Source organism: Xiphophorus maculatus, chromosome 12 (genome assembly GCF_002775205.1).
Source record: "Xiphophorus maculatus strain JP 163 A chromosome 12, X_maculatus-5.0-male, whole genome shotgun sequence".
Taxonomy (NCBI): domain Eukaryota; kingdom Metazoa; phylum Chordata; class Actinopteri; order Cyprinodontiformes; family Poeciliidae; genus Xiphophorus; species Xiphophorus maculatus.
The window spans coordinates 15,333,966-15,359,596 of NC_036454.1; the positions used below are offsets into that span (position 1 = coordinate 15,333,966).

Consider the following 25,631-nt stretch of genomic DNA (forward strand, 5'->3'; position numbering starts at 1 on the left):
CTACGGAAATCCAAAACTCTTGCTGGTATTACATGTTTGATCTCCTCCATGCAAATTGTGACTTAAAGACGGTTGACCGCAAGCAAAGTTTACTTAATTTACCCCTGTCTTGCCCTCAGTTCTGCTGTTCTAGTTTTTTCCCCAACCCCTATGTATATATGCAGCTGCACAGAAACATTTCTTCTTCTTTTTCTCTGACAGACACAGAGGGGGATGGGTAAAGGTAACAGGAGGAAGGAGGGGCGTAACAAAACGACGTCAGAAAGCTGTGGGATGTCTTTTTGAAAATGAGAAGGAAAGAGAACAGTCCTGAAGAAAGGAGAGGCACTGAATGAATGTTTGAGAAAGCTGGGCCGCCTCTAGGAAACGGAACCACACCGTTAGAACTCCTTTTTGCCTGCAATGAGTCCTGGATTCATGTAAGTAGAAAACAATGCAACAAGGAAATATTTCAACTCTCATAGAAGTATCCTGTGGATTTTTATGAATGAAACTGGAGTAGAAGCTCATCTCTCAGACTTTATCTTCATTCAAATCATGCTTTCATTTCCAGAAACAAGGTTCACTTAAGTCTTTATGCTTCACTTCATTCTTCCTTAATAAGAATGGCGTTGCTATGTAGCAGAAGAAATAAAATGTGGTTAAAAGTGAGTTAACTGTGTGTACAGATGACTGCTGTCACTTAGTTTAGATACGACATGTGGAAGCAGTCAAAGGTCTCATCACCGTGCCATTAGGTTCACAGGAAAACAACTGGGCTGTTTTTACTTCTTAATCTGTCCTCCGCAAATGTCCACACAGCAGCCCCTCTCTTTGCAACCACAACCTCATGTCCTTGAAGTGCAGGGAGGAGGTCCAGCTACGCTGCAGCCACCCAACATGCTGTGTGCATACTGTTCTAGTTGAGAAGGGAAGTGGTACTACTTCACAAGCTAAACAAAGCCAGAAACCTCTGCAGTGTTTATACAAGAACAAACTTCAGCAAAATGATGACAAATTTTCATCCTCCCTTCAATGGAAGAGCTGAACAAAATGTTAAACTATATTTAAAAGTACATTAACAGCTATACATCATCAGTGCTCAGTGGATTCCAGGACTTGTCTTAAGTTGCAGTCATGTTGTTAATTACTTTAGTGGCTGCCCTGACATGTTGAGTTTTTCCCAAAATTAGATTTGACAGGAGCAGAACTGGGACTGTTGGCTGACTAGTCCACACAATGAAAGCTTGTGCAAAGCGTTTTAAAAATTGTGCAAAAGTATGAATATATTAAAGTATGTCCACTGATCAGTCCTAATTTTTACCTTGTGAATGAGTGCAAGGTTTGGTAAACCACTTTTTCTGGAGCTGCATTGAAGAGCAAGACTTTAACAAAAGAGCTTCGGGAACTTGTAAGTGCGTCACTTTGGCTGCACCTTAGAACAAGTTCAACAAAATAAAGGAAACTACTTCTTACTATTGTTCTGCAGCTGGGTTTAGAAGTAGCTTCAAATAGACATTAACACATTATAAGAGGTCTAGAAACATGCAGGCAGGATTTTTTTCTGGACTTCAACAATGTCAAAAATAATATGTGCTTAAAAATGAGGCTTGTATTTTAAAGTATGTTGTTCTTTTTGCTCTGGAGAGTCTTTCAAGCTCCCCTGATTCCTTGGTAGTCATTTTTTCCTTTGCAGTCAAAACACCTTTAAAGATAAGACAGGTAGGGGAAAGATGTTCCTGAAGTGTGTCATAGCAACAGGTCTTTGTTTTATGAGAAGTGTGTGGCTGGAAAGTGAGGGCATGCGAGGTGGGATGGAGCAGTGGAAGTTTGCTCAAAATATGTTTTTTTTTTATATATTTTTTGTATTCCACCAGGGGGTCTTTTTTGTGGGCTCTAGTGTCTCTTATTTTTCAAAGTAGGCTGACAGGAAAGGGGGAAGGAGACAGGAGGGAAGACATGTCGCCGGGTCCGCGAGTCGAACCCGCGACGGCTGCGTCAAGGACTCAAGGCCTCCAAACATGGGTCTTGCTATCCCCTACGCCACCACAGCACGCCCCTGCTCAAATTATGTTTATGAACCTACATCCCAAATTTACCTAGAGCTCTGGATTATAGTCACTGTAAATTTATTTTTATTATTATTTTATTTGCAAACTGGAAAATACTCATCAAAAAAGGGGGGTCAAAGTTCACCCAACTTGGATCCATGTCAAGAGGAAGCTGCAAAGTCATTATGACTTCAATATGACAGAGTTAGCCGGGATTGGGGGATGCTGTGTGTGTAATCTCAACCATTGACTTCTGTGACAGAATGATTCTGGATTAGTGTCATCATCTAAGATCTAAGTAACTGGTTTAGGATGCGTGTTAAACGTGAATCTTTGTTGTTGGCCGGTTAAAATATGAAGAGCATAACTCCTCCACATGACTTCCTGGGGAAGTTGCTGAAAATAAAATCTGACAAAATGTCAACAAGAGATATTGGGAGGTAAGTTTGCAAAAATGCATTGATCAACAATTCAGAATTCATTTGTTCCTTTTCTCGATGAGGCGTGTTGGGATTTTTCTGCCTAGCTGGCTTGTTTAAACAGTGCCTATTGGCAGCTTCAGCTCAAGATTTATGGCAGATGAAACATCTGCATCAAGTTGATTCATTGCCTGCTAATAAGCATGTGTTTGGATAGCAGAGTTTATTTCATAAAAAATAAACAGAAAGTATTAACTTTTTTTTATTTTAGAAAAAAGTTGCAAAACTTACAGAGGTATTTCAGAAATAGTAGGACTGATACAAAGTTTGTGTGGGAGCTGAAGGGTCGGGATGTGAAATGATGGCATGGATCCTGGGTAAACAGTTTCACATCTCAGAGAGTTTAAGTAGGCCAGGATCTCGGCAGATGAAGAGGGATTTACTGGCACATGCACACAAATAAACACATAAATGAGGCTGGCCGACAGTTTTCTCTGGGGAAGTCATGCGTTTGGATGTAATCTCGTGTCGGATGGGTTAGCATTGCATGACACCTTTCACAGTTTACGTTTGTGAATTTGCCTCATTATAGTTTGCTCTGTTGCTTACGTGTTTTGGTGTCCTTTTGGCGTCAGATCAATAAACAAACACGGCTCTTTATTCGTAAGAGAGTCAGAGCTGCTGAGATTACTTTACTCCCTATTAGAGGTCTGGGAATAATGTTTATTGGCTATTCACAGCCTGAGCTGTTTCACAGAGTTTAATCAGGGTATGCAAAATAAATCTAACTAATGTCAGGAGCACTGAAAAAGTATTTAATAAGCTCATCACTTGCAGGCTGACGTTCTGAGAAGCAGTATATGGTAGAAGCCCATTCATGGGAAAATCTTCTGTTGCAATTCCTTTATTTCATGTTTATGAAAAGCAACAAAAGTGGCGACTCACATTGTTATGATGTGGCTGCAAGAGATTCTTCTTAAATTTCACTGCATATGGCACGACCAACGAACAATAACTCGTCTTTTTGTTTATTCTCCAGCTTTACTGTGACTCTTTTGCATTTTTCCTTAAATTTGTTCTTAGATTCAAAGTTAGCAAAACCAAAAGTAAGTGCTCCCTGAGGGTAGATGACTAAGTGTGATGTTTATTAGCTCTGGGTGTGATTTCTCTCTGTATTTTGTTTAGTTTGATACAGCTCTGAAAAAAATGAAGAGATCACTGCACTGAACCCTGTTGAAAACGTTTTGCTTATTCCACCAAATATTGATTTCTGAACTCTTCCCGAGTTAAAACTTTAGCATTGATGCTTCTAAATTAATATGAGCTTGTTTTCTTAGCATTATTTGAGGTCTGAAAGCACTGCATCTTTTTCGTTATTTTGATTATTTCTCTACAAATAAGTACAAAATTTTTGCTTGGAACTTCTGAGACATGTTGTCAGTAGTTCATAGAATAAAAGAACAATGTTTATATTTCTCAAACATATAGCTATAAAGAGTAAAATGAGAGAAACTTATCATTTTAAGTTGTCTCCTAATTTTTCCCAGAGCTGTAAGAGATGTGACGAATGTCTACAAGTCAACTCTGCAGGGCTCGAGCCTCTCTGTTCTTCTGGGTGTTATGTTCCTGCTCTGTCAGAACAGAATCCTGATGAGATCATGGGAATGAAGTCTGTCTTCAGATCTTGACTAGAAGTTTAGGTGTTCCCAAAGTGTGGCTGCTGATTGAGTTTTGTTTCTTTAGTTTTCCTCTCTTCATGTGGAGCTCAGCTGTTTGCATGCCGTCATGAGGGAGGAATATGCTTGGTCCTGTCTGATCCTGTCTTACTGGCGTTATGTCATGTGGTGTTTTTATGGTTCTTGGAAAGATGATGAAGATAGGCCCTCATTAGTGGCTTGTGATTTGCTGACTGTCCCCCGACATGTCATTTGAGTTGCAGAAGGAGGAATAGCTTTTTTATGTTAGTTTTGGTTTGAGGGGTTTTTCTTTAGGCTGGTCCAGATGCTTGACCAGACCGTAGCTGAGCAGATCCAGCTCAGGGAACAGATTGCTTTGGTTTGAGGTTTCTGGTTCAGGACCTGCAGCTTGAAGAGGAAAATACAGGACAGAGTCTCCTTAGATTATATAATGTAAATGGGAAATCTATAGTTCTGGATGAAAAAGGTACAATTCCTTTAACAGGAATTCATATCTCTTCATATTTTCATTATTTTGTGATGTTGCAACCACAAACGTCAAAATGTTTTATTGGGATTTTTTGGGACAAATAAAAAGTCAGCAACCTTTACAACTAAACAAACCAGTTTGTCCTAGAATCTACTCAGTAACATGTAGATATGCAAAACCTAGACCAATCTTTTGAGATAGTTTTTTTTTTTTATATATATATATAAAAGCTAAATTAAAGAATTACAAATGCATTTCATCTTTTAGGTTTTGGAGCCAAGACAACAAACTTCAAATTCTGATTTGCATTTTTGTTCAGCTTGTTTTTCACTGATACCCCAAAATAAAATCCAAGGCAACCGGCAGTTTTCAAACTCACCTAGTCATAAGAGTTCACTGATGTTTGATTTAATTTCAGTATAAATAAAACTGCTTTGTGAAACCGTCAGAGGCATATTTATGCCTTATAATGATGTAGTTAAAGTCCAAACTTAAATTCATTAATTGGACAAGAATTGAAAGCTAAAGTTCTCAGTCTAATGTTCAGTCTGAGCTCCAGCCATTTGAAAAGAAAATGAGCAAAACTTTTAGTCTGTGGAAATGCAACCAAAGACTTGAATTTTCATTTGTTTTAACAAAAACACCCCATTAAAACCAAGTATGGTTATCTTACTTCAATAACATTAAATCCTAATAAATAGACTGAAGTTTGTTGTTGTAAAGTGAAGAAGCGCAGATAAAGTCCAAGGGGATGCAGGGCGCTGCGTCCTAACAGACGCTGTGAACTGGAAACATTTTTTGTCCATGAATAGAGTTGTTTTTCTCTGGCTCCTCATGAATGTTTCCTTCGTTGAATAGTCTGACTCAGCAGTGCTTTATACCCCTCGGCCATCAGCCTTTAAGTTGTCCTTCACTTTCAGTTCCATAATAAGTGGCCTCCTATCTATACCTCAGCACCTAGGAATGCTATCAGCCCTGTTTCTGATGTCTCACACCAATTACTCCTGATTAATTCTTTAGCTGCTTCCTCAAGCTAGCTGCTGACTGACACAAACATGCCTTCAGTTTTACTGTTTTGTCTCAGGCTTTTGCTGAAACTGATGTTTTGGTTTAGTTAAAGGAATTTTTACAGCAACACAGACTTTCTGGCCACACGGTTGGCTGTTGGTATATCGAACTGTGTGTGTGTGTGTTGTTCATTTCCGTTTGCTAAAAGACATTTGAGAAAACTGTGCAAGTTGTTTTCAGTCTTGTGCTGCTTGGATATTATTCTGCGTGGCAGACTTGCTGTCTGAAGGCAGCAGGACGATGTGGGATGAAACAGGACCATATCAGATGGGAAACCGCTTCATCGCTGACTAGCTTTTATCTGGAAGGCCATCTCCTGTAACATCAGCCAAACTCAGCATAACAGAGGATCATTTCAATACATACAAGACGCCAGAGCTCGTCACTGTTTGAGGTGATACATATCCACAACACAAGCAGCACATCCAGTAAAAAAGATCAAGCAGTTTGAGAATACAGACACAGAACGCAACCATAACTGCATGTTTGAAATGGATCATAACTTCAAGTGTCTGATGTGCTGTGGAGTGTAAAATCTCTCTTCTTTGGTGTTCCAGTAAACACAGAGAAACACATTTTTATCAGTGAACTGCTGCTTACGCACTTTCTCCAGAAGTTTGCTCAACAGCCAGTAAACAAGTGGGAAGTTTTCATTTGTCTCAGGGTGCCTTGACTTTTTCTGCACACTTAAACTGCTGCACATTACTCATACAACTCTGCAACATCTTGTACACAACTCTAAATAAGCTTTAATATGGATCAGTTCATCAAGTGGTATTATGGATTTTATAACCCTGGCACACTATTTGCATCTCTTTTAGTATATACGGTTTCAGCATCAATGCATCTGACGCTCAGAATAATGGACATGTTCAAAATAAATAAATCACGTCCAAATTTACTGCGACTCAAGCCTGGCACATACTGCTATTTAAAAAATTGTAAGGGACTTGAAAGTGTCATATTGCAGCATGTTCAATATGATACAGTCTTGAAATCTTTTCATACTGCGAGACAGAATATGCCAGAAAGTTCGACCGCTGGAGCTGAATCAGAATCAGAATCAGCGTGACAATAGTTGGAGATCTAAAATGGAGAAATGACTTGAGCAGGTGTATGTTCGTGCACGACTTCCTTCAAAGAAACTCTGAAAATTTTGGTTGAGCCCCATGAAACATAAAAACCACAAACCATTGATTCAAGTTCACAATAAAAGATCTTCATAAAATTCTTTACTGACAGAAATATGTCTTCAAAGATTGTCTGTAACTGTAATGAACCTTGCTTAAAAGACACCACATGTAACTGTTGCTAATATTACTCAATGGGGCAACGACTCGTTAATAATCTCACCCTACATTATGCCAACTCTTTGTTTGTACTGATGAAGATTGACCCATGTCGATAAGCCCAGTGCTTATGGTCTCTGTAACGAGCAGGAAACTTTCTTCTGAACAGTGTCAGGTGATCATTAAGTGAAGAAAAAAAAAGAAACAATAAATTTATCTGTCCTGGCACCGTAGAAAACTGTATGTTTTACGCCCTTCTTCAAAATAATAATATACACTTACTAACCACACAAAGGTGCAAAGAACATCTTGTTCCAACGAAACACCTTTGGGATGTGTTGGAATGAAAAAAATTGACTTAGTTAATGCTAAGCCAACAAATCATCAGCCACTGTATTATTTTTATCATGTCAGCACAGAGGAAAATCCCAGAGGGAACTTTGAATCCATGCCACAAAGGAAAAAAGACTCTTCTAAAGGTCAATGAGGCATCTAGAGATGTAACAACAAATGTATGTAAAGCGGTGAGTACGTTTTGAAGTTATGCAGGACAGGATCGTGCTATTATTTTGTCCAGTAAAAAAAGGGTTTTTAAAAACTCCAACAAAATAAAGTGTGACAGCAAGTTTAGGTTTCAGATAAATCTACCTGGTTTTGCTCTCAATCCTTTTACCAAAAACACAGAAGAAACTTTTAGACATATTTCTTTGTAATACCCCTTTGAGGTGGCTTGAAGGTTTCGTTAACCTTTGAATGTTTTCTTTAAATGAGAGCCACAATGGGATCTGAATGAGACAATTTCCTGTAATAGCTGAGGTCTACACAAAAGGAGCCTGCTAATTGCCTTCCAAAAATGTATTTTATGGCTCCATCCTTGTAGTTTGAAGTGGAAGAGCTGCTAATTTGTGGGCACTGTAGACTTAACAGAGAGCACTGAGCTCTGTTTGAATAAACTATAATCAGCAGCAAACTAAAGACTCAAACTGCACAAGGTAAACTCATAATCCCATTGAAATTCAGGTTCATAAAAAAAACTACGTCTGCATGTTTACCGATTGCTCATTGCTAGCCAGGACTGTGTTTTTGCTGTTGTGTGAAACCAGTATTGTAAAGGGGAAAATGGACAAGAATTAGAACAGCCACAGTGTGGAAAGGCCTAAAATAAACAGTAACAGTAAGGAGCACTCCCAAAATTGTTCCGAACCACATAAACACAGCTCGGATACCCGATTATACTGTCACTCTAGCTTTTTATTGTGGACTATAACTGTATGCCTTGTTGAATCCTCCTTGTAGAGAGCTGACTTGAGGAATGACGGTTTAGATCAGAAGAATGTTTAAGAGCCGAATCGTCCTCAAAGGGGGAGACACTGATGCTTCCTGGTTGCTTCCTGTTTATTCCGGCTGTTTCCGTCATGACAAACGATGTACTTTGACAAACCTGCTTCTTGTGTATCCTGTAGCTATAACTGGTCTTAGCTTAAGTATACTCCCGCTGTTTATCGCCAAGCTGGCTGGGTAATTATATGTAGACACTAGACGATGTATTTTGGCTGGGGTTTCATATAATATCTAATTAGGAGTGGGAAAACAAGTTGAATGGGAGTAAGAAAATGTGAAGCGCTGTGAAGTCCGTGATATTCAGCTTAAGACAAACCGTAGACAAAGCCGAATCCTGATGATATGAATTGCAACCACAGCTGACCCATACCTGGATCTCAGATGCTGTCTGACTTTGCCATTGTGACCTCATTTTTTTGTTTTTTTTTGCTTTGTAGTCAGTCCTGTGTTTAGATGAATCATCAAGTCTCCTTTTCAACATACAAGCGATAACTCTATCATTTTGTGGCCCTTGAAATTTCTGAGGTGGATTCTCTACAAGTGACTCAGACCTTATCAAACAATATGAAGCAGTGCTGTTCATTCCTAGAGCTTGTGGTTGAGAGATTTACCATCTTAAACTGGAATTTTGCTTGTGGTGTTGTTATCTGAAACCCAACTCCTTATTTATGTCCTTCAGGCAAGGTAGAAGGAGCGATTTATAAATTCTGGTGAAAGTTTTTCTGCTTAAACTTTTACCCAAAGAAGGATGAGACATTAAGTAAGGATTTAGAATGACATTAATAAGATTATTCTACTTGAAATGATAAGATTCCACTCTGTTTGGAGAGTTTTGGACTCATCAGTTTTAGATTCATCTGTTCAAAGAATTTTGTTCCAGAAGTCCAGATTGTTTTCTTGTTGCCGGAAAACTTTCATCTGACCTTCATATTATTCTAAGAGAGTAAAGGGTTTTGACCTTGCTTAAACTTTTCCAGTTTTTTTTTTAGATATGCATTATGCCCATAATATGATATGCAAGTGATATAGGATTAGCCATGCAGACCAACTGCAGTTTTAGAAGTTGATATTTATTGAGATGTCTCCTGACTTCCGACCAGCGAAATTAGGCAAGGACAACCAGGCAGTTTGTAAACCAGATAATAAATATTTTTATGTTTATGTCATCATGATGAATCTGTGAAATGAGAGAAACTATTCAACTTCCGCAAGACGATGACTGTGGCGAGGCCAGTGCGGCCACAGCAGCTAAATCATAACAGAACAAGTACTTTCTGTGATCCAGTGACTCATCTGTAAATAAACACAAGCTCTTGTCACACAGGAAGGTTCTGATGTATAAAACTCATCATTTATAGCATTTATTAGGTGTAACTTAAACACTCGACTCTATTTAAGTTGGATCTGCCATTGCAGGATGGATCAGGCCTGTTTTTCTGTTGCAGTCAGATGTAACGTGTTGTAGCAGAGCTCTGCGCTGATCGGTGCTGACAGCTGCTCACACAAAGCTCCTGTTGTCTCTCAGTTCAAATCCAGCACACAGAGGTCTGAGAATAAATTATGATAGTATAAACTGCTATCTCCAGAAGTTATGTGTGTGTGATTCATTATGACTGTGAACCATCTGGGAGTGATGCTCATGTTACGCTCACAGCTGGCTGACAGAATCTGTAGTAGGATGAGTCTGAGCAGATAGCAGGGAGACGAACTGGACATCCTGGGGACCAATGAATAATGAACGGGAAAATCCTGAGTGACCTTTCGATGTTCCTCTGCTTCTTTATTTTCCAGAGCCACGACTAAAGGAAGCTGTGTCAGAGCTTTGTTGCTTTTGGGGATGACCAGTGTGTTAGCTCGCTTCAGAGAGGAGGGAAACACTAAAAAGGAGAAGTGGTGCTGACTGGTGGGACCGACATCTGCTCCGAGAGGATAAGATCTGCAGTCCATCTGGATTTAAACCAGGAATCTCTCTGACCTTTCTGTTGAGAGGGAGAGGAATTCTTTGGAAACCTAAAGACCTTATTTCAACTTTGGACTCAGAGCTGAAGCCATGTGTCATGTTATTGTAACATGCCGCTCCATGCTGTGGACCCTGCTCAGCATCGTGGTGGCCTTTGCGGAGCTGGTCGCCTTTATGAGCCCCGAATGGCTGCTGAGACCCCCTCTGCCTGAGAACGGTGTGACACAGACGAAAGTGAATGACAGGGAGTCCCTCGGCCTCTACAACCGCTGCTACCGAATCAAGGGAGAGATCAGCTGTGGGATTTACGCACGGGCGTTCGGGGAAGTGGCCAGTAAATTCTGGCAGGCCGCCATGTTGTTTCTGGCAGCTGGGATGCTGGTGCTCGGGTGTGTGGCCTGCATCTCCGTCTTCACGCTGTGCTTTCAGAGCATCAAGAAGAAAAGCATATTCAACATCTGTGGACTGCTCCAGGCTATTGGAGGTAAAGATGTGTTGGTTCTTTTAAATGGAGGAAACTTAGCCATTTGTCCAAATATTCCACACTAACTGTGCCCTGGATGCGTTTAGCGTATTGTAAGATGTAAATAGAAAATGCTGGTTAAAAAAATACTTCAGTTTAAGGCAAAGTTTTAAAACAAAAATGAAAATCATGATCTAAAATCTAATAAGAAATTGTTCTGCTAATGCCACATAATATATTGATTATCACAACTGCAGTATTCTATGAAGATGTATTTATATTTTAATACATAAACAAAAATAACATCTGTTACTAGTAGTTTCCAAATGCTAAATGTTTAGAATATTATTGATTTTTGTTCTGCTCTTTATGGAAGAGCCTGATTGCTACTAATGGGTTTGTTCATCAGCTTGTCTGCTCAGGTAGTCAGCTGTTTTATTTTAATTTTAAAATAGCATTCATTTAATGAGAATAATGGGAGGTACTCATACACTTTCCACTACAAGGCAGTCTGTTTTTGTTGGAAAATATTCACAGAAATTCACATTCTTGCAGGTAAGAGAAGGAAAAGTGTAGTAGCTGTCTTTCAGCCTGCTCACTTGCAGTGCTCAGCAAGAGGTGGTCGTGGACTGCAACACTTCAAGTTTCTATTCTCTGGCATACTCTAATACTTTTATTTATCTATTTACAACCATTACTTACATTTCTGCAACAATCATGACAAAGACATAACACAGAAAGTTATTTGGATTTTGGAAATGCTCAAAAAGGACCAAACTGGGTTTTACGTGACCTATAACAGGACCTCGAACCAAGCATACAAAAAAACCCTATTTTTCATTTTTGACCAATAATGTTTTTTGTTGTGTGTTTTATTTTCTGTTCTGGTATTATTAACACAAGGAAATCCTCCATTTTAACTATTCATGAGCAACCTGGAACAGTGGTTTCCAAAAAATGTAACTTCCAACTTTATGTCTAGTAAACCAATCAGATATAATGTAAACACAAATAGCAATAACTAAATAACAGATTATTTGCAGAATAATAGTATATGAAAAAATATATTTTTTGTTATTAACTTTGATTTCTGATAAAAATCTTTAATGGATTGATTTATGACTCCCAGTGGAGTCTTCTGCAAAGCAAAGACACAATTTCTTATTAATAATAAAAATAGTTTTTGTGTCATGGAAACAGCACAGCCACAATCCCTGCCAGGTTTCATTTTGTAATTTTTACTTGTAATATTATTCAGTTCAGGTATTTCAGTCTTTGCCCAGAATTTATCAAGTGCTACTTTAAGGTGCTGAATAGTTTTAGTATAAAATTCCAAATGCAATTTTTTTAACAAAGCGTGACTATATAATAATGATTATAAAAAAATCTGATTGAAGCTAAAATAGAAAATAAAAACATTTATTTCTATATCACTTTTGTGTGAAGTAATCTTTTGTTCAATAATGTGTCATTATAACAAGACTTACACTTCATTGACCAGAATCAGAAACATATCAAACATTTAATCTTTTCAGTGATTCATATGTTCTGGATTCATCTTTGCAAAGTTTCAAGATTGTAAAGAGAAACCGAAGAAGCGGAAATACTAAATGTCACAAATGTGACTTTTCAACAGAGACCATGTAGGCTCACTGTTGCACTCTGTGCATCAAGCTGACAGGAAGTTTCACGGCTGTAATTCTGCAAGCTGGAACATTTGATTTCACAATTCAGTTGCATTGCACTTTTCAGCGGGGGGGAAGTCTAATATTAGAATCTCTTCACACCTCTTTCTATGCAAAAATGAATTTCTACACGTGTGTCTAGTTGTTTGTGCTGAATATGTAAAAGATTTGCACAGCAATGAAAGGTGGGATCAAACTTAGTTTTTGTTATCACAAATCAAACATTTGCCATCCATGGAATAGATGCTATCGCAACTAGAGTTGACGCAACATGTTCCAATCTGCATTTTTTTAATCATGACATTCATCGAAAGAATGAATGAAACCAATCATCTCACTGTCTGGTCCCGGCTTTGTCCCCACAGGTCTGCTGCTAATAGTGGGGCTGATGCTGTATCCCACAGGCTGGGGGTCAGAGAAGGTGGCGTCCTTCTGCGGCTTGGAGGCCTCGCCCTTCAGGCCGGCTGGTTGCTCCCTCGGCTGGGCGTTCTACACAGCGATAGGAGGAACGCTGGGAACTTTCCTGTGCTCTGTTCTGTCCGCGCAGGCCGAGATCGCCACTTCCAGCGATAAGGTTCAGGAGGAAATCGAGGAGGGGAAAAGCCTTATCTGCCTGTTGTGAGCCTCAAGGAAGCTCCAGGAAGAGCAGGAAATCCCCTTTGGTAGAACATTTAGGATGTGCACACTTGTACAAAAGAATAAAAGAAAGACAAGGACTTCCCTGAGGGTTTTTCCTTTCTAGATGGTCCAGATAAAAGAGTGTTAAAAGGAAAACAACCTGTGAAAAGTGGGGAAATTAATTTTTTTCTATATTCTTAGGTTACATTTTTAAAAGTATTCTAATACAGGAGGTAACGGATGAACATTCTTTTTACAAAAATACATTTTTATTTTTATAGAAACTCTTACCTACAAGAAACCACTAGATTGGAAAAGGAGAAAATTAAAGAATGGTTGTGTTACTCTAAAGGCAACTATTACGGATGTTCATATTGTTAAACAACAAACCACAAGCAGATTATGATTATTATTAGCTATTAAAACGAAACAATTCACTTTATTTTTCTTAACCAGGGATGTTTAACTGAGATCCTATGTCTCTTCTGCCAGGAAGTTCTATTTTAGATTATTAGGAAAACAATACTTAACAACAGCTGGCAAAAGAATTTGTTAGGATTTGACCTGTTCATTTGTTTTATATGTTCATTTGCTCTACATAGCACATGTTGTCCTCTGTAAAGCAAAATGTATGAATTCTCAGCAGAATGGCAACTGACAGTTTCTGCAGAATAAGCTTCACTTACCAAATGTTTACTTCTATGTATTCAGCTTTTGATACATAAATGCATCATTTTGGTCTCCTTTCAGTCTCCTATGCTTGGAGTGGATGCCTCTTTCACGTCTTAGTACTTTCGGAGTATTAAATAGCACCTTTTATTGCATTTTGCACTCTTTAGCTCATTTCATAAAGCTGCAGACTTCATTAAAGTGTTTTAGATCTGTTTTTCTCTATTCCACGCTCCAGATTTTACTGTAATTCTAGTTATTAATCTTTTGCTGTGCTTTTATAAATTCAATGTGTGCCTGATGTGCAATAAAAGTATTTTACTGACTGATTGGGCTGAATGAAATTAAAAGTGAAATTGACTTGCTTCAAAGAGAATCTTTAGTCAGTGTTCCTTGTGATTTCTCTTTTGTTACATTGACAAAAAAGCAGAAAGTGTGATGTAACATTAGAGTGGTGTATGAAAAGAGATCATTTGTGCCTACATTTTGTTTCTTTCATAAAAATAAAAATTGAAAGCAGGTTACCCGCAATTTGTCTCGAACTCAGAATTTTCTGAGAAAACATGGACACCTAGTGAAAGAAAATGATTACTACAAGACTACAGACAGTTTTATGTCAGAATATCAAACTGTTCTCTGTTCTCTTGTTGAAGCATTAACACAAGTATCAGTATGCATTCACTGAATACATTTCTACAGGGGTCAGGCTGTTAAATCATCTAATTTACCAGAAGCACTTCAAACATACAACATGGAAACTATTTACTGTGTTACTGTTGAAGTTTTGAATCCTTTCAAACCTGAAATTAAAGCCTTATTTTATATTAGCTTTATATGAGCAACAGTGCTGAAAAAGCAACGTCAACCTAAAAGTAAACTGGGGAAAATAAGATTTTTTTAATGTAAAAATAAATCTGACTATGCAATAAAGTAAAAGGAATTGTAAACAGAAAGCTGAAGTTGACTCCAAATGTTTTGCCTGTACTGTATCTCCTGACTAAGGCTGTTTTCACATTCAACCATTTCATACAATTTATCATTCCACTGAATGAAAGGCAGGTTTGCTTTTATAGTTTGACATGTAATCAGTATTCAGATTTAGAATCAACCAAGTATTCTACAGCTTTCTTATTTTCAAGCAAAACTAAATCAAACTATAGGAGGAACTTTTCACATATGTAAGCAGCTTGAGGAATAAGCCAAAGAACAATAAAGAGGAGGGACTAAAAATACCAATTGTTTTGGAAAAATGATTAACTAATGAATGTGATCTGGGAAAAAAAAGAGAGAAGATAAACTCCAAGGTGTGTGTGTGCATTATTAAAATCATATCACACTAAAATGAAATCAAAACATTACTTCTTTCAAATTTTATTTAATGTTAATACCATAAATATACAAAACTGAAACTATTTCACATGCGACAAAAGCCAGACAGGAGTGCATTAACTTTTTTTCCTTTTTTACACGTGATTGATATTGAGGATTAAACTTTACAAAATATACAGGTGTCACTTTTCCTCTCTGAATCTGTCGAATAACACTACCACAGGCCAGAAAACACTGTTTTGTGTCAGCAGACTTCAAAAACACACAGTTCTGTACAGCAGAACCAGCTCGCCAAATACATCAAAAAAACTAACCACTGTGGCAAGGCTTCGTAGAACGACTTCAAAAGTATAAATACATGGTAATCATGTGGGTGTATGCAGCAGAGTGTTGTAATAACTTAAGGTAAAACTGAAGGGCGCACATCACAAAGCAAGATTTGGAAAAACTTTTCTATGCACATTTGGTAGTTTCTCACAGCTTTTCAGGACATAAAATAACACTTGAGGGAGTTTAATTCTTCCATACCAAATCATTTACTCTCACTCTCATAAAACACACACACGTGTTTGCAGAACTTTCTGCAGCCTAGTTGTCGCGTTAACCATGTCATTACAAAAAAGAAAACACACACAGGCAAAATTGCAAACAACTTAAATAAAATAAATAAAAACATGATTTTCACTAACTTGGATGTAAAAACAAGAAATGTGTAACGTATTACAAAAAAACCCCAAACAACTTCAAATAAAAGCAATACTGCCAAGATTTAAGCTTATTATTTCAGGAAGTATCCTTTACTTTCTAGCATTTACTTTTGGGAGTATTTAATGTTTAGCACAGCAGTTATCATTCGTTTATCATGCACATCGTCAGACAATCACGTTCACTACGTGAAGTGCTTCGGCACAACAAAAAAAGAAAAAAAAAACAAACGCACATCCACATTTCACCTCAGTGACAGTAGTCTGTACAACTTTAGTGTGAATAAATTAACGTGTGTTGGTGATGGCACTGAGAGTGCATCCAGTTCAGTCCCCTGTTCCTTCAGTATTTACGTTGGGTACACATTTTCTGGAGCCAGTAATTTCCTACAGAGGAAAACCAGTTGAAATGATAGCCACTGTTAGCCTATGTAGTGTACATGTACACAGTTTCAAGTTTTTTTTTTTTTTCCTTTTTAACATATGTGCAGGTTAGTCTCAAGAAATAAAAAAAAAATCTCCTGAGAGAAAAGGCATTTCAGTTCTCTCCACGTGTGGTATTTTGTTTCTTTTTGAACAGGAAACAGGACAGCAGGAGCCCAACAACAAGCGGCTCTGAGGTTAATAGCAGCGTTAGTTTTTCCAACAAGTGAGAACAGCTACAAAAACAACTGAGAGAGTCACTTAGTGTGGTAATGAGTAAATGCCATTCATAAATGAAAGGGAACATCGGTTTTTGTTGCATTTTCCCCCACTTTGAATACACCAGGCTGTTTTAAGTCGGGACTTGAGTCACTCCCCCCCTCAACCAGCAACATGTGAAGCCTGAAAAAAGGGAATGAAGTTAAAGTGTAGTGTGTGCCAAGCACGCTTGTTGCTGTCATGCTGGATAATCTTAAGCTGCCGAATCAGCCCAAGCAAAAGAGCACACAGAACAGAACTGAGATGTATACCTGGGGGATTGTTCAATTATTATAAGAATATGAATCCATTTTTCCATAATGAGAACGCTATCATCTTGCTACATTTAGCACAGATACAAGACGAAGTGAACTGTACCTTTAAGTCCTAAATGTCCAAAAAATGGATGAAAGAAAAGCGATTAATGTATCACTGCATCACACTGACGTCCAGTTATTCAAAAAATAATAATAAACAAAAACTAAACTATGTGCAAACAGACTCTAACTTCTCATAAGTCTACACTGAATTCATCAGGCAGGAAGCTGTTCGGAGGTCATCACCATCACTAACTATGCAAGAGATGTGACTTCTGCCTGATCTGGGATCAGCTCACAGGGGACAGAAGGATGAGGGGAGCACAGAAGTGGGTAAGTGTGCATGATGACATCACCCCACACACACAGAGCCCACCTTGAGACAGTCACCTGACTGTAAAGCAGATAGGGTGAATTTTGTAGTGTCTTCACAGATGTTAGGCTTTAGGTGAAGATAAACAACTCTAGTAACTAGTCTGTTATTTAACTTCACATTTTAGAAGATAAATGTGCAGGGGAAACATTCATAAATATATTCTGTTGAATCTGAGAGACAGCAGGACCAGAGCTGAGCGTCTCCATCTTGTTGTTGTGTGTGTTTGGTGGGGTGTGTGAGCGTGTGCGGCCTGTGTGTGTTTTGTTTATGGATGAGGCTTGAAGGCCCCGCGAGCAGCATTGGTCGCAGCATTAGCGGCAGCGTTGGCGGCTGCGGTCTGAACCGTCTTGTTTGACATGACGCCAGTCGCAAACTCCTGCTGAGCCTTCTCAAAACTGGCACCAGTGGTTCGGTACAGCGCATGCACCTGGAAAAGGCAGAAAAGACAATTCAATTCAGTTCAATTATCAGATATTTGTCATGCCGCCTTCTATGAAATAAATCTGAGAGCAACAAAATTATGACAAAAGTATGTTGTGTCTACAATTTTTCATTTTGAGAGTATTTAGATTCTGTGTGTGTTTTTTTAGAGGCCTTACATTAATGAAAACCTTGATCTAAATAATAAAAAGGGTCTCTTTTCATCTACTGACTGTGCAGGTCTCTACACCTGCTTCTTCTTGAATACTAAAAATTCAAGAATTTGTAGTATTCTTGAATTGTGGTCACAGGCTCCACAAAATCATTGAGACGGCTGCAGGCCACACTTTGGACAACAACAGTTTGAAATTCCTCGTTTCTTCTCCATGTTTCCTTTTTAAGCCATCAGAGATTCCAAATCACTTTCAATTAAGCTTTTAAAACATCAGCTGCATGTGTAGAGTCACTTATCTTACCTGGTGGCATTAAGTATGTACTTTTAAGAAGTATTTTTAAGTGATGGAAGTCATATACTATCCCCATTATGGATAAATTATTAACTTTTTATAAGCTTATACTTTCTGCTCCTTTTCATTAATGAATTCTTTTAGTTGTTCCATGAAGTATTCATATTTATTATTGAATGAATTCAATAAAACGTAAAATGACATGAAAATGGTTTATATCTTTCATTACTACACTGATATTTTACATGTTACAAACAATACCCTAACTTTTACACAAGTTTCCCTTTCAACAACATGTCAAACATTCTGCAATACTGTTACCTTTTTAAACATTATGAGCGATCCCACGGACAGCGCAGTGAACAGAGCTGCAATCAGTAACATGATGATACCGACTGGGATGCTGGTGTTCAGACCAGTTAGCGCTGCAATCCAGCCACTGGCAAAACAAAAGCAGAGACAGCATTAAGGTACCAAACAATCACAAAGTGATGGATCCAGTGATAGCACAAGATATTTACCATGTTCCCCAGCCAGCGATGCCAATCGACTGTAGAACATGGACTCCGAACTGACAAATGTAGACGAAGAAGAAGACGAAGAAGCGGAATGAACTGTCACTCCTGAAATGAGAAGACAAGAGTTGTGAGAAAACGGTGATTGATTTGCATCTACTGCTCCAAAATTGAGCGACATATTCTGTCCTCTTGCTTACCTGAAGGCCCCATAAAGCGGTCTGTACCAGCAGACGAAAGAACACGGGGTGAAGAGCAGAAACCAGAGCATGGACAGGCCAAAATCCACCCCACGAGAGGCATCCACGATGAACCACGCCAGACAGCCAAACATGTTCACAAAGAGCGTGCCTGCATGAACTGGTACATCACATCGAACAGCTCTGGGTCAAACTTAGCAACAGCGCAAGACCAAAAACTGTCAGTGATCAAAAATAAATTAAAAGATGTGTCGACTTACACATCCAAAGGTTGTACATGATCTTGACGGTCTTCTGGAACTCAATAGGAATGTCTACGGCAATATCATGATAGAAACACGGACCGACGGGAAACTTTTCTGGTAGTGGAGGCCAGTTGTTCTTGCGGCCTGTATGAGAAAAACAATCAGTGTCTTGATAATTAATCATATTTCATATGAGATATTGTTTATTTTTATGAATGCTAATTCATAGTGAAAGAGTCAGACCAAATCATTTTTGTTAAAATGTAAAAGAAAAAAAGAGAATTCTAGCTTTTTTCTGAGGAAAATAAAATAATAATAATACTTTATTTGTATAGCACCTTTTAAAACAAATGGTATAAAGTGCTTTACATTAAAAAATCAATTAAAACATTACAAATGACACAAAACAAAAAAGTATACCAAATTCCTTAAAATACATAACAATGTAAGAAAAAATGAAATAAAAATACAAAAAACAAATTCAAATATTAAAAGCCTTATTATAAAAGTAAGTTTTAACTAATGATTGAATTCATCTGTATTCATCTACAACTAAGCTGTGATATAGCACATCTAGAGCAGCTATTAAAACTATAATGAAACAAACCACTCAAGATTTCTGGCATCCAAAGTGAGTCCTCAAGGCCCATTACCATGCATGTATTTATTCTTTCTCCGGATCAACACACCTGAATCAAATGAAGGTCCACTGGCAGAACTCTGCAGAACTTTCACATCTAGAGAAGATAGTTGGACCATTTGAATTTGAATTGGGCCTTGAGAATTGGAGCAGGACCCCCCACGCATGAGACTCCTATATATTGAGCGTCCGGTAATCTCAGATCTCAGTAGTTAACATTTTGCCAGTTTCAGCCGACAGGTGGATCCCTCATAACACAACTAATGTTCAAGAAAATGTTCACAAACTCCAGCTTTTAATATCTTGTCAAATAAGTAAAATCTGAGAGGACACATTTCAGGCCTTCTTAAATATATTTTTGATTAATAAAAAATGTATCTCACATTACCTAAAGCTCATTCCCAGTTGATGCTTAGGATTTCTCTTTTCTGTCTAATTAAAACGAGATCTGCTGCATGGTGTGGGAAGAAACAACTAATATTTGACAAGACAAACTTGTCTTGGGGCTTTTATAAAAGAGGATGATAGCAGTTCTACAACATAAACAAGTTTTGCTGCAGCTGGTTCTTATTCAGTATATAGCAACGTATTTTCAAAATAATACAGGTAGCAGCAACACATTAACAGCAACTCTTGTCTCTCTCCATTGTAAATGCTCCAGTTTAAACAAAAGGAAGGGGACGAGTGATAGAAATCTGAATGACCTCCTGCTACTCCGTGGGACTGCAACTCTCTCTCCCGGCGATCAAGCTCTGCAGCTTTCTTTTCCAGCTCCTCCTGCCTTCTCAGCAGCTCTGCCTGAGCACGCGCTTGGTCCTGAGAGAGACATAGAGAAGCCTGTGTGATTCACAACATCTGAAAGCTGTTACAAAGTTACAGCAAAGCAAATATTTACAACATTTCTCATTCGGGTAAATGTTATGTTAGTTTGGAATGGAAAAGGGGTTATGTTAGGAAGCTAATTAGTCACTACAAACAACACATTTCTGTTAGTATTAAACTAGATTCAACAAGGTTCCTTTAACTGAAAGTCATAGATACAAAAAAAGGGGGATTACACCGAGTTCCAAATTATTATGCAAGTTATATTTTCTCAGATTTTCTTAAATAGTCAATGCAAATGATGGTCAGTATAATTTCCAAGTTATGAACTATTACAGTATAAATCAAATTTTACTGAACAAAGCTCCCCATGAGAACAGTATATTTTTCAAAAATAAAAAACTCAAAATGCACTGTTCCAAATTATTATGCACAGCAGATTTTCTAAACATTTTATGCATTATAAAGAGCTGCAAACTGTCATTCTTTGAATGTACAGCATTAAGTGGTCACATGTATTAAAATCAAAAGCTATTTCAATCAAAAACATCTTAACAGACAGAGTTACATGTTAACATAGAACCTTCTTTGATAACACCTGCACAATTCTTGCATCCATTGAACTTGTGAGTTTGTGGAGTTTCTGCTTGAATTTCTTTGCAGGATGTCAAAAAACCTTCCCAGAGCTGCTGTTTTGATATGAACTGCATTCCACCCTCAGATCTTCTGCTTGAGGAAACTCCAAAGGTTCTCAACAGGGTTGAGGTCAGAGGAGGATGGTGACCACACCATGAGTTTCTCCCCTTTTATGCCCATAGCAGCCAATGACACAGTGGTATTCCTTGCAGCATGAGATGGTGCATTGTCTTGCATGAAGATGATTTTGCTACTGAAGGTACGGCTCTTCTTTTTGTACCATGAAAGAAAGTGATCAGTCAGAAAGTCCATATACTTTGCTGAGGTCATTTTCACACCTTCAGGGACTCTGAAGGGGCCGACCAATGATTCTTTCTCCATGATTTCAGCCCAAAAAATGACTCCACCACCTCCTTGCTGACGTCACAGCTGTGTTGAGACGACGTGGCCGTCCACCACCAATCCACTACTACGTCCATCTGGACCATCCAGGGTTGCACAGCAGTCATCAGTGAACAAGTCTGTTTGAAAATTAATCTTCATGTACGGCTGGGTCCACTGCGACCATTTCTGCTTGTGAGCTCTGGTTAGGGGCCGAATAGTAGGTTCATGCAGGATCCTCCACCTTGAGGTTCCAGAGGCATTTTAACAACTGCTGTCTTAATCTGATGAATTTGTCTAACAGAAACCTTCCTCATTTTGCCTTTATCTGTACAAACCCATCTTTGTTCTGAATCAGTCACAAATCTCTTCACAGTACGATAACGCTTCAGTTTTCATGAAATATCTAATGTTTTCATACCTTGTCATACGGCACTACACTATCTGATTATTTTCGTCAGCAGAGAGATCCTTTCTCTTTCCCATATTGCTTGAAACCTGTGGCCTGCTTAATAATGTGGAACATCCTTCTTAAGTAGATTTCCTTTAATTGAGCTCACCAGACAAACTAATCAACCCATTAATAATTAATTAACTAATTAACCCATTAATTCATTAATTATAGTGATTCAAAGAGCCCTGACACACAATACCATCTATAAATTTAATAGCACAACAAAAAAAATGATCTTTATGACACTTAAATCCAATTTGCATAATTATTTGGAACACGGTGTAGATGAATCTACGCCAGATCAGCTCTATGAAAAAATTAACACATCAGAATTAAAGACGGTACCTCGTTACGTTGCGGCTGGGTCATCAGAAAACACAAGAACAATGAAGAACAAAAAGAAAAATGAACCAAAGGAACAGATAGAGTTTCTGTTGAGAGATAAGTTCTTTAAGCGATTTTACAGTTGCACATGTTGGATAAATTATGACACAGTTATTAATGTAATAGGTTATTGTTTATATGAGATTTTCTAAACCTTAAAAACTACAGAGAACAATATGGGTTTTTTAATTGCACAAAAGAAAATCAAGACGGCGAAAGCCCTCCACAATATTTGGGAACCATAGATAGAGGATAAAAAAACCTTAAAGTAAATTGGTTTGGCATAATGTCATATGTTTAGAAAATGGCTGCTAATATTATAACCCTACTCACTTCTAAATCAGAGAAATATTTAAAACGTATATAATAACCATAACTGTGACACAAGATCATGTTGACACCACACAACGAAGAGGATTATATGGGAGGACGAAAAATAAAAATCTCCAAAACGATTAGAAGATTCAAAGAGTATCTACTTTGGGTCAGTAACTATTTCTTTCGAGGCTTTTAAATACATTTTTTTAAGGGTTTCAAAAAATAGTGGAGAGTTCTGTATGTTGTTAGTTTAGTGTTCATAAATAGCTGCGGTTCAGAACATAACAGTCATGATGGTGGTGTAAGTTTCACCTGAGTCTGGTGCTGTGAATAAGCTGGCGGCTCTTCTGTAGGTTTCATGATGGCAGGTTGTGTGTTCTGGGACGGGGCGGGTGTCGGTTTGGGCGCATTTCCAGGTGCTGCCTGCAGATCAGCAAAGGACGTCTACATTGTTACTTGTGCAACCAAACTTTACTGGGATTGTTTTTACACTCTGAAAGTTACAGCATGGAAGACAGGACGGTGGATAAAACTAGGTCACACTAAAATACACGCACACACACACTCTCACAATCTGAAGCTAACCGTTCTAGCGTCTGTGAAGGGGTTATATTCCTCCAGACCGCCAGGAGGGGTCGACCGTGTCACCTGGGTCACCGAAGGATCCTACAAGGTACGAAAGTTCATACAGGAGTTTAGGGAGGGAAAACTACAACTACAAATCAGTTATATACAGTTTTTTCACTCAGCTTGTATAGAAACTGGAACAAATTACTTGTTCATTCATTCATTTACCAGATTCTGCTTTTCTTAAAGTGGTTTCACAAAAGCAAACTTTAAATTAGATTAGGATGCGCTAGACATAATCTTTTTGAGGTTGTGTGACAAAAAAAATTCCACATTCAGAGATTATTTTTTCCATTAATTTGCTAAAAAAGTTCAGTTCTTTTCTGTTCTTTAATAGCAAGATCAGAAAAAAGGTAAACTATATCGAGTCAAAAGATTTCACTTTGTTGACGCCAGTAATGAGGTACTTGGGATTAACAACTCTTTGCTAACCCAGTTCATGACAAAAAAAATTTTTCACAGGCACCTTCAACACTAATAAGCAGTGAAAAAAAATTATATAGTAAACACTTGTTTAGGTGAGCAGCTGGGCAGAAAAACCAACAGTTTCATGAGGTAGGCCCCAGTTAATTACTCAAAATAAATGTATATGGTATGTTTCTGTTGCTGTTTGGTCTCAAAATGCTTGATTGGCTATTATACTTTTGGTTGAGTCATCTTCTCGAAAACACCTTTGTATTTGCCATTGTGGGCTTGATATGATACATTTGTTTCATATACATCAAAATTAGCTGCTTTTCTTAAAAATGTATTACTTGATGGTTTCAGGAAAATATATTCCAAAGAAAATATACATACTTTAACATACGTGCACATGCTCTATTCGCCTGTGCAGGATTTAGATTTCATCAAATGCTAGAATTAACTTTCATAATCTTACAATTATTAGTGCAAACTGAAAATCTTTCCGTTTCAATTCAGAATATTCTCAGTTGCTGTTTTGAATTTTTTTTTTTTTCTGTTTTTAGCTTAATCTAAAACTAATCTTAAACTAACATTTGCTTGGACTCACTAAAGATGGATTATTGATCAATGAGTATTTGTCATCTAAAACCTGTCTGAAGTTAAACATTATTTTTTGATTTACAAGTTTTTACAGAATTCAATGTGTATTGAGATGCACATTAGCCTCAAGTATCATCTTTTAAAACACTGCAACTCACTTCTTCTGTACACATATTATTGATTTCATTTAAGCTTTTAATCCTCATCCAGACAATCGTTTGTTATGACCAATTTAAAACAGCTTGTTGCGTTTAAATGGCATATAGAAAATATTAAAAACACCAAAATAATCCGAACAATCAAAGCATGGAAGCCTGAGTGAAGTCATCTCGTTTATAAAATCTCTTACAATTAATAATTGCATCTGTGCTATTGCCTGGCGTCTCAGTTATCAAGGCCTGCATCCTAGCGACAGCTGTAAATAAAACAAATACTGACACTCACGTTAAACTTTAATATAGATAAAAAAAAATAAAAATAAAAAAACAGTAAGATTTGTACTAACGAAGAGGCTTTATGCAATGTTTACAGGCGATGGTCAAAGCTAGTATTATCCAACTAGCATACATTTACAAGTTTTTACAGTATTAACAGCAACGTTTCCATGAATAATCTGAGACATAATTGTTTGTAAATCATTTTAAACCACTACATTCAAAATAAATGACAATATATAGCATTTTCAACTCCCAGAGGAGCTTCTCCATTAGGCTGTCAAGCTATTAGCCTGGATGCTACAGTAAGAATGTCGGCTCAATGGGAAGTAACGGTTTTTGTTAGCCGACCATGCTAGCATCGTTAGCTACCTGAAAGGGATTGCTGAAATCCGGGTCTGCGAACGGATTACTGTCAAAATCAGACATTGTGTCGCCTTTCTAATTACTGCCTCCTTTCAAATAAGAAACCACTAATTCTCCGGAAAAGGTCTAGTCCTCGGATCTGACTGCCTGTTTTTGATGGTAGCAGCCCCCTTTGCCTCCTCCTGCAGATGGAGAGCTCTCGCTTAGCAAGTTAGCCAATAGCAGAAAAATGGCAGCAGCTGAGAGGATGCTGATAGCGTCAGAGTCAGACAGCATCACCATAGCTGGACTACCTGGGCAGGTACAGCACATGGGGACCCACGGGTACAAATTTACAAATATACATACTTATACATAACTTTGTATTCTACCCATCTACATCATACACACATTCACAAACACACCTACTATAATCAAATTCTATGAAATAATTTAGTTTTCTTTAAAAATCGAATAACTATTTGTATATGTTTACTCCACAAATTCTTCCTCAAAATATCTAATAAATTAACCATTTCCTTAATACATTCAAACTCTCTCCTCATATATCTTCTCTATTTTTCATTTTTATGACATTCTAATATAACATGTTCTATTGTTTC

General features: G+C 37.8%; 2 protein-coding genes across 3 annotated transcripts; one reads left to right on the forward strand and one right to left on the reverse strand.

Moving 5' to 3' along the window:
- The first annotated feature begins 300 nt into the window (after positions 1–300).
- On the forward strand, positions 301–14,037 carry LOC102226292 (LHFPL tetraspan subfamily member 2a protein-like). The gene is made up of 3 exons (XM_005794939.2): positions 301–419; positions 10,105–10,757; positions 12,787–14,037. The coding sequence occupies exons 2-3, from the start codon at positions 10,364–10,366 to the stop codon at positions 13,041–13,043; spliced, it is 651 nt and encodes a 216-aa protein (XP_005794996.1). The 5' UTR covers positions 301–419; positions 10,105–10,363; the 3' UTR covers positions 13,044–14,037.
- A 1,026-nt stretch (positions 14,038–15,063) lies between these two features.
- Positions 15,064–25,260, reverse strand: LOC102226547 (secretory carrier-associated membrane protein 1-like). Of its 2 annotated transcripts, XM_005794940.3 has the most exons (10): positions 25,036–25,260; positions 23,183–23,263; positions 22,910–23,020; positions 22,241–22,255; positions 20,307–20,418; positions 18,978–19,106; positions 18,718–18,877; positions 18,524–18,625; positions 18,324–18,441; positions 15,064–17,542 (listed from the first exon to the last, which is right to left on the reverse strand). In XM_005794940.3, the coding sequence occupies exons 1-10, from the start codon at positions 25,090–25,092 to the stop codon at positions 17,381–17,383; spliced, it is 1,047 nt and encodes a 348-aa protein (XP_005794997.1). In that variant the 5' UTR covers positions 25,093–25,260; the 3' UTR covers positions 15,064–17,380. The 2 variants fall into 2 exon arrangements, with proteins under 2 accessions (XP_005794997.1, XP_005794998.1); XM_005794941.3 differs by lacking the exon at positions 22,241–22,255.
- Positions 25,261–25,631: the final 371 nt, after the last annotated feature.

Bases quoted from the DNA above. Each gene is read 5' to 3' on its own strand.
- LOC102226547 (XM_005794940.3), bottom strand. From the start codon at position 25,092: ATGTCTGATTTTGACAGTAATCCGTTCGCAGACCCGGATTTCAGCAAT. The intron at 23,264-25,035 runs GTAGCTAACGAT...CGTACCTTGTAG, and splicing joins ATTTCAGCAATCCCTTTCAG to GATCCTTCGGTGACCCAGGT. The intron at 23,021-23,182 runs GTTAGCTTCAGA...GCTGATCTGCAG, and splicing joins CCTTCACAGACGCTAGAACG to GCAGCACCTGGAAATGCGCC.
- LOC102226292 (XM_005794939.2), top strand. From the start codon at position 10,364: ATGTGTCATGTTATTGTAACATGCCGCTCCATGCTGTGGACCCTGCTC. The intron at 10,758-12,786 runs GTAAAGATGTGT...TTGTCCCCACAG, and splicing joins ACTGCTCCAGGCTATTGGAG to GTCTGCTGCTAATAGTGGGG.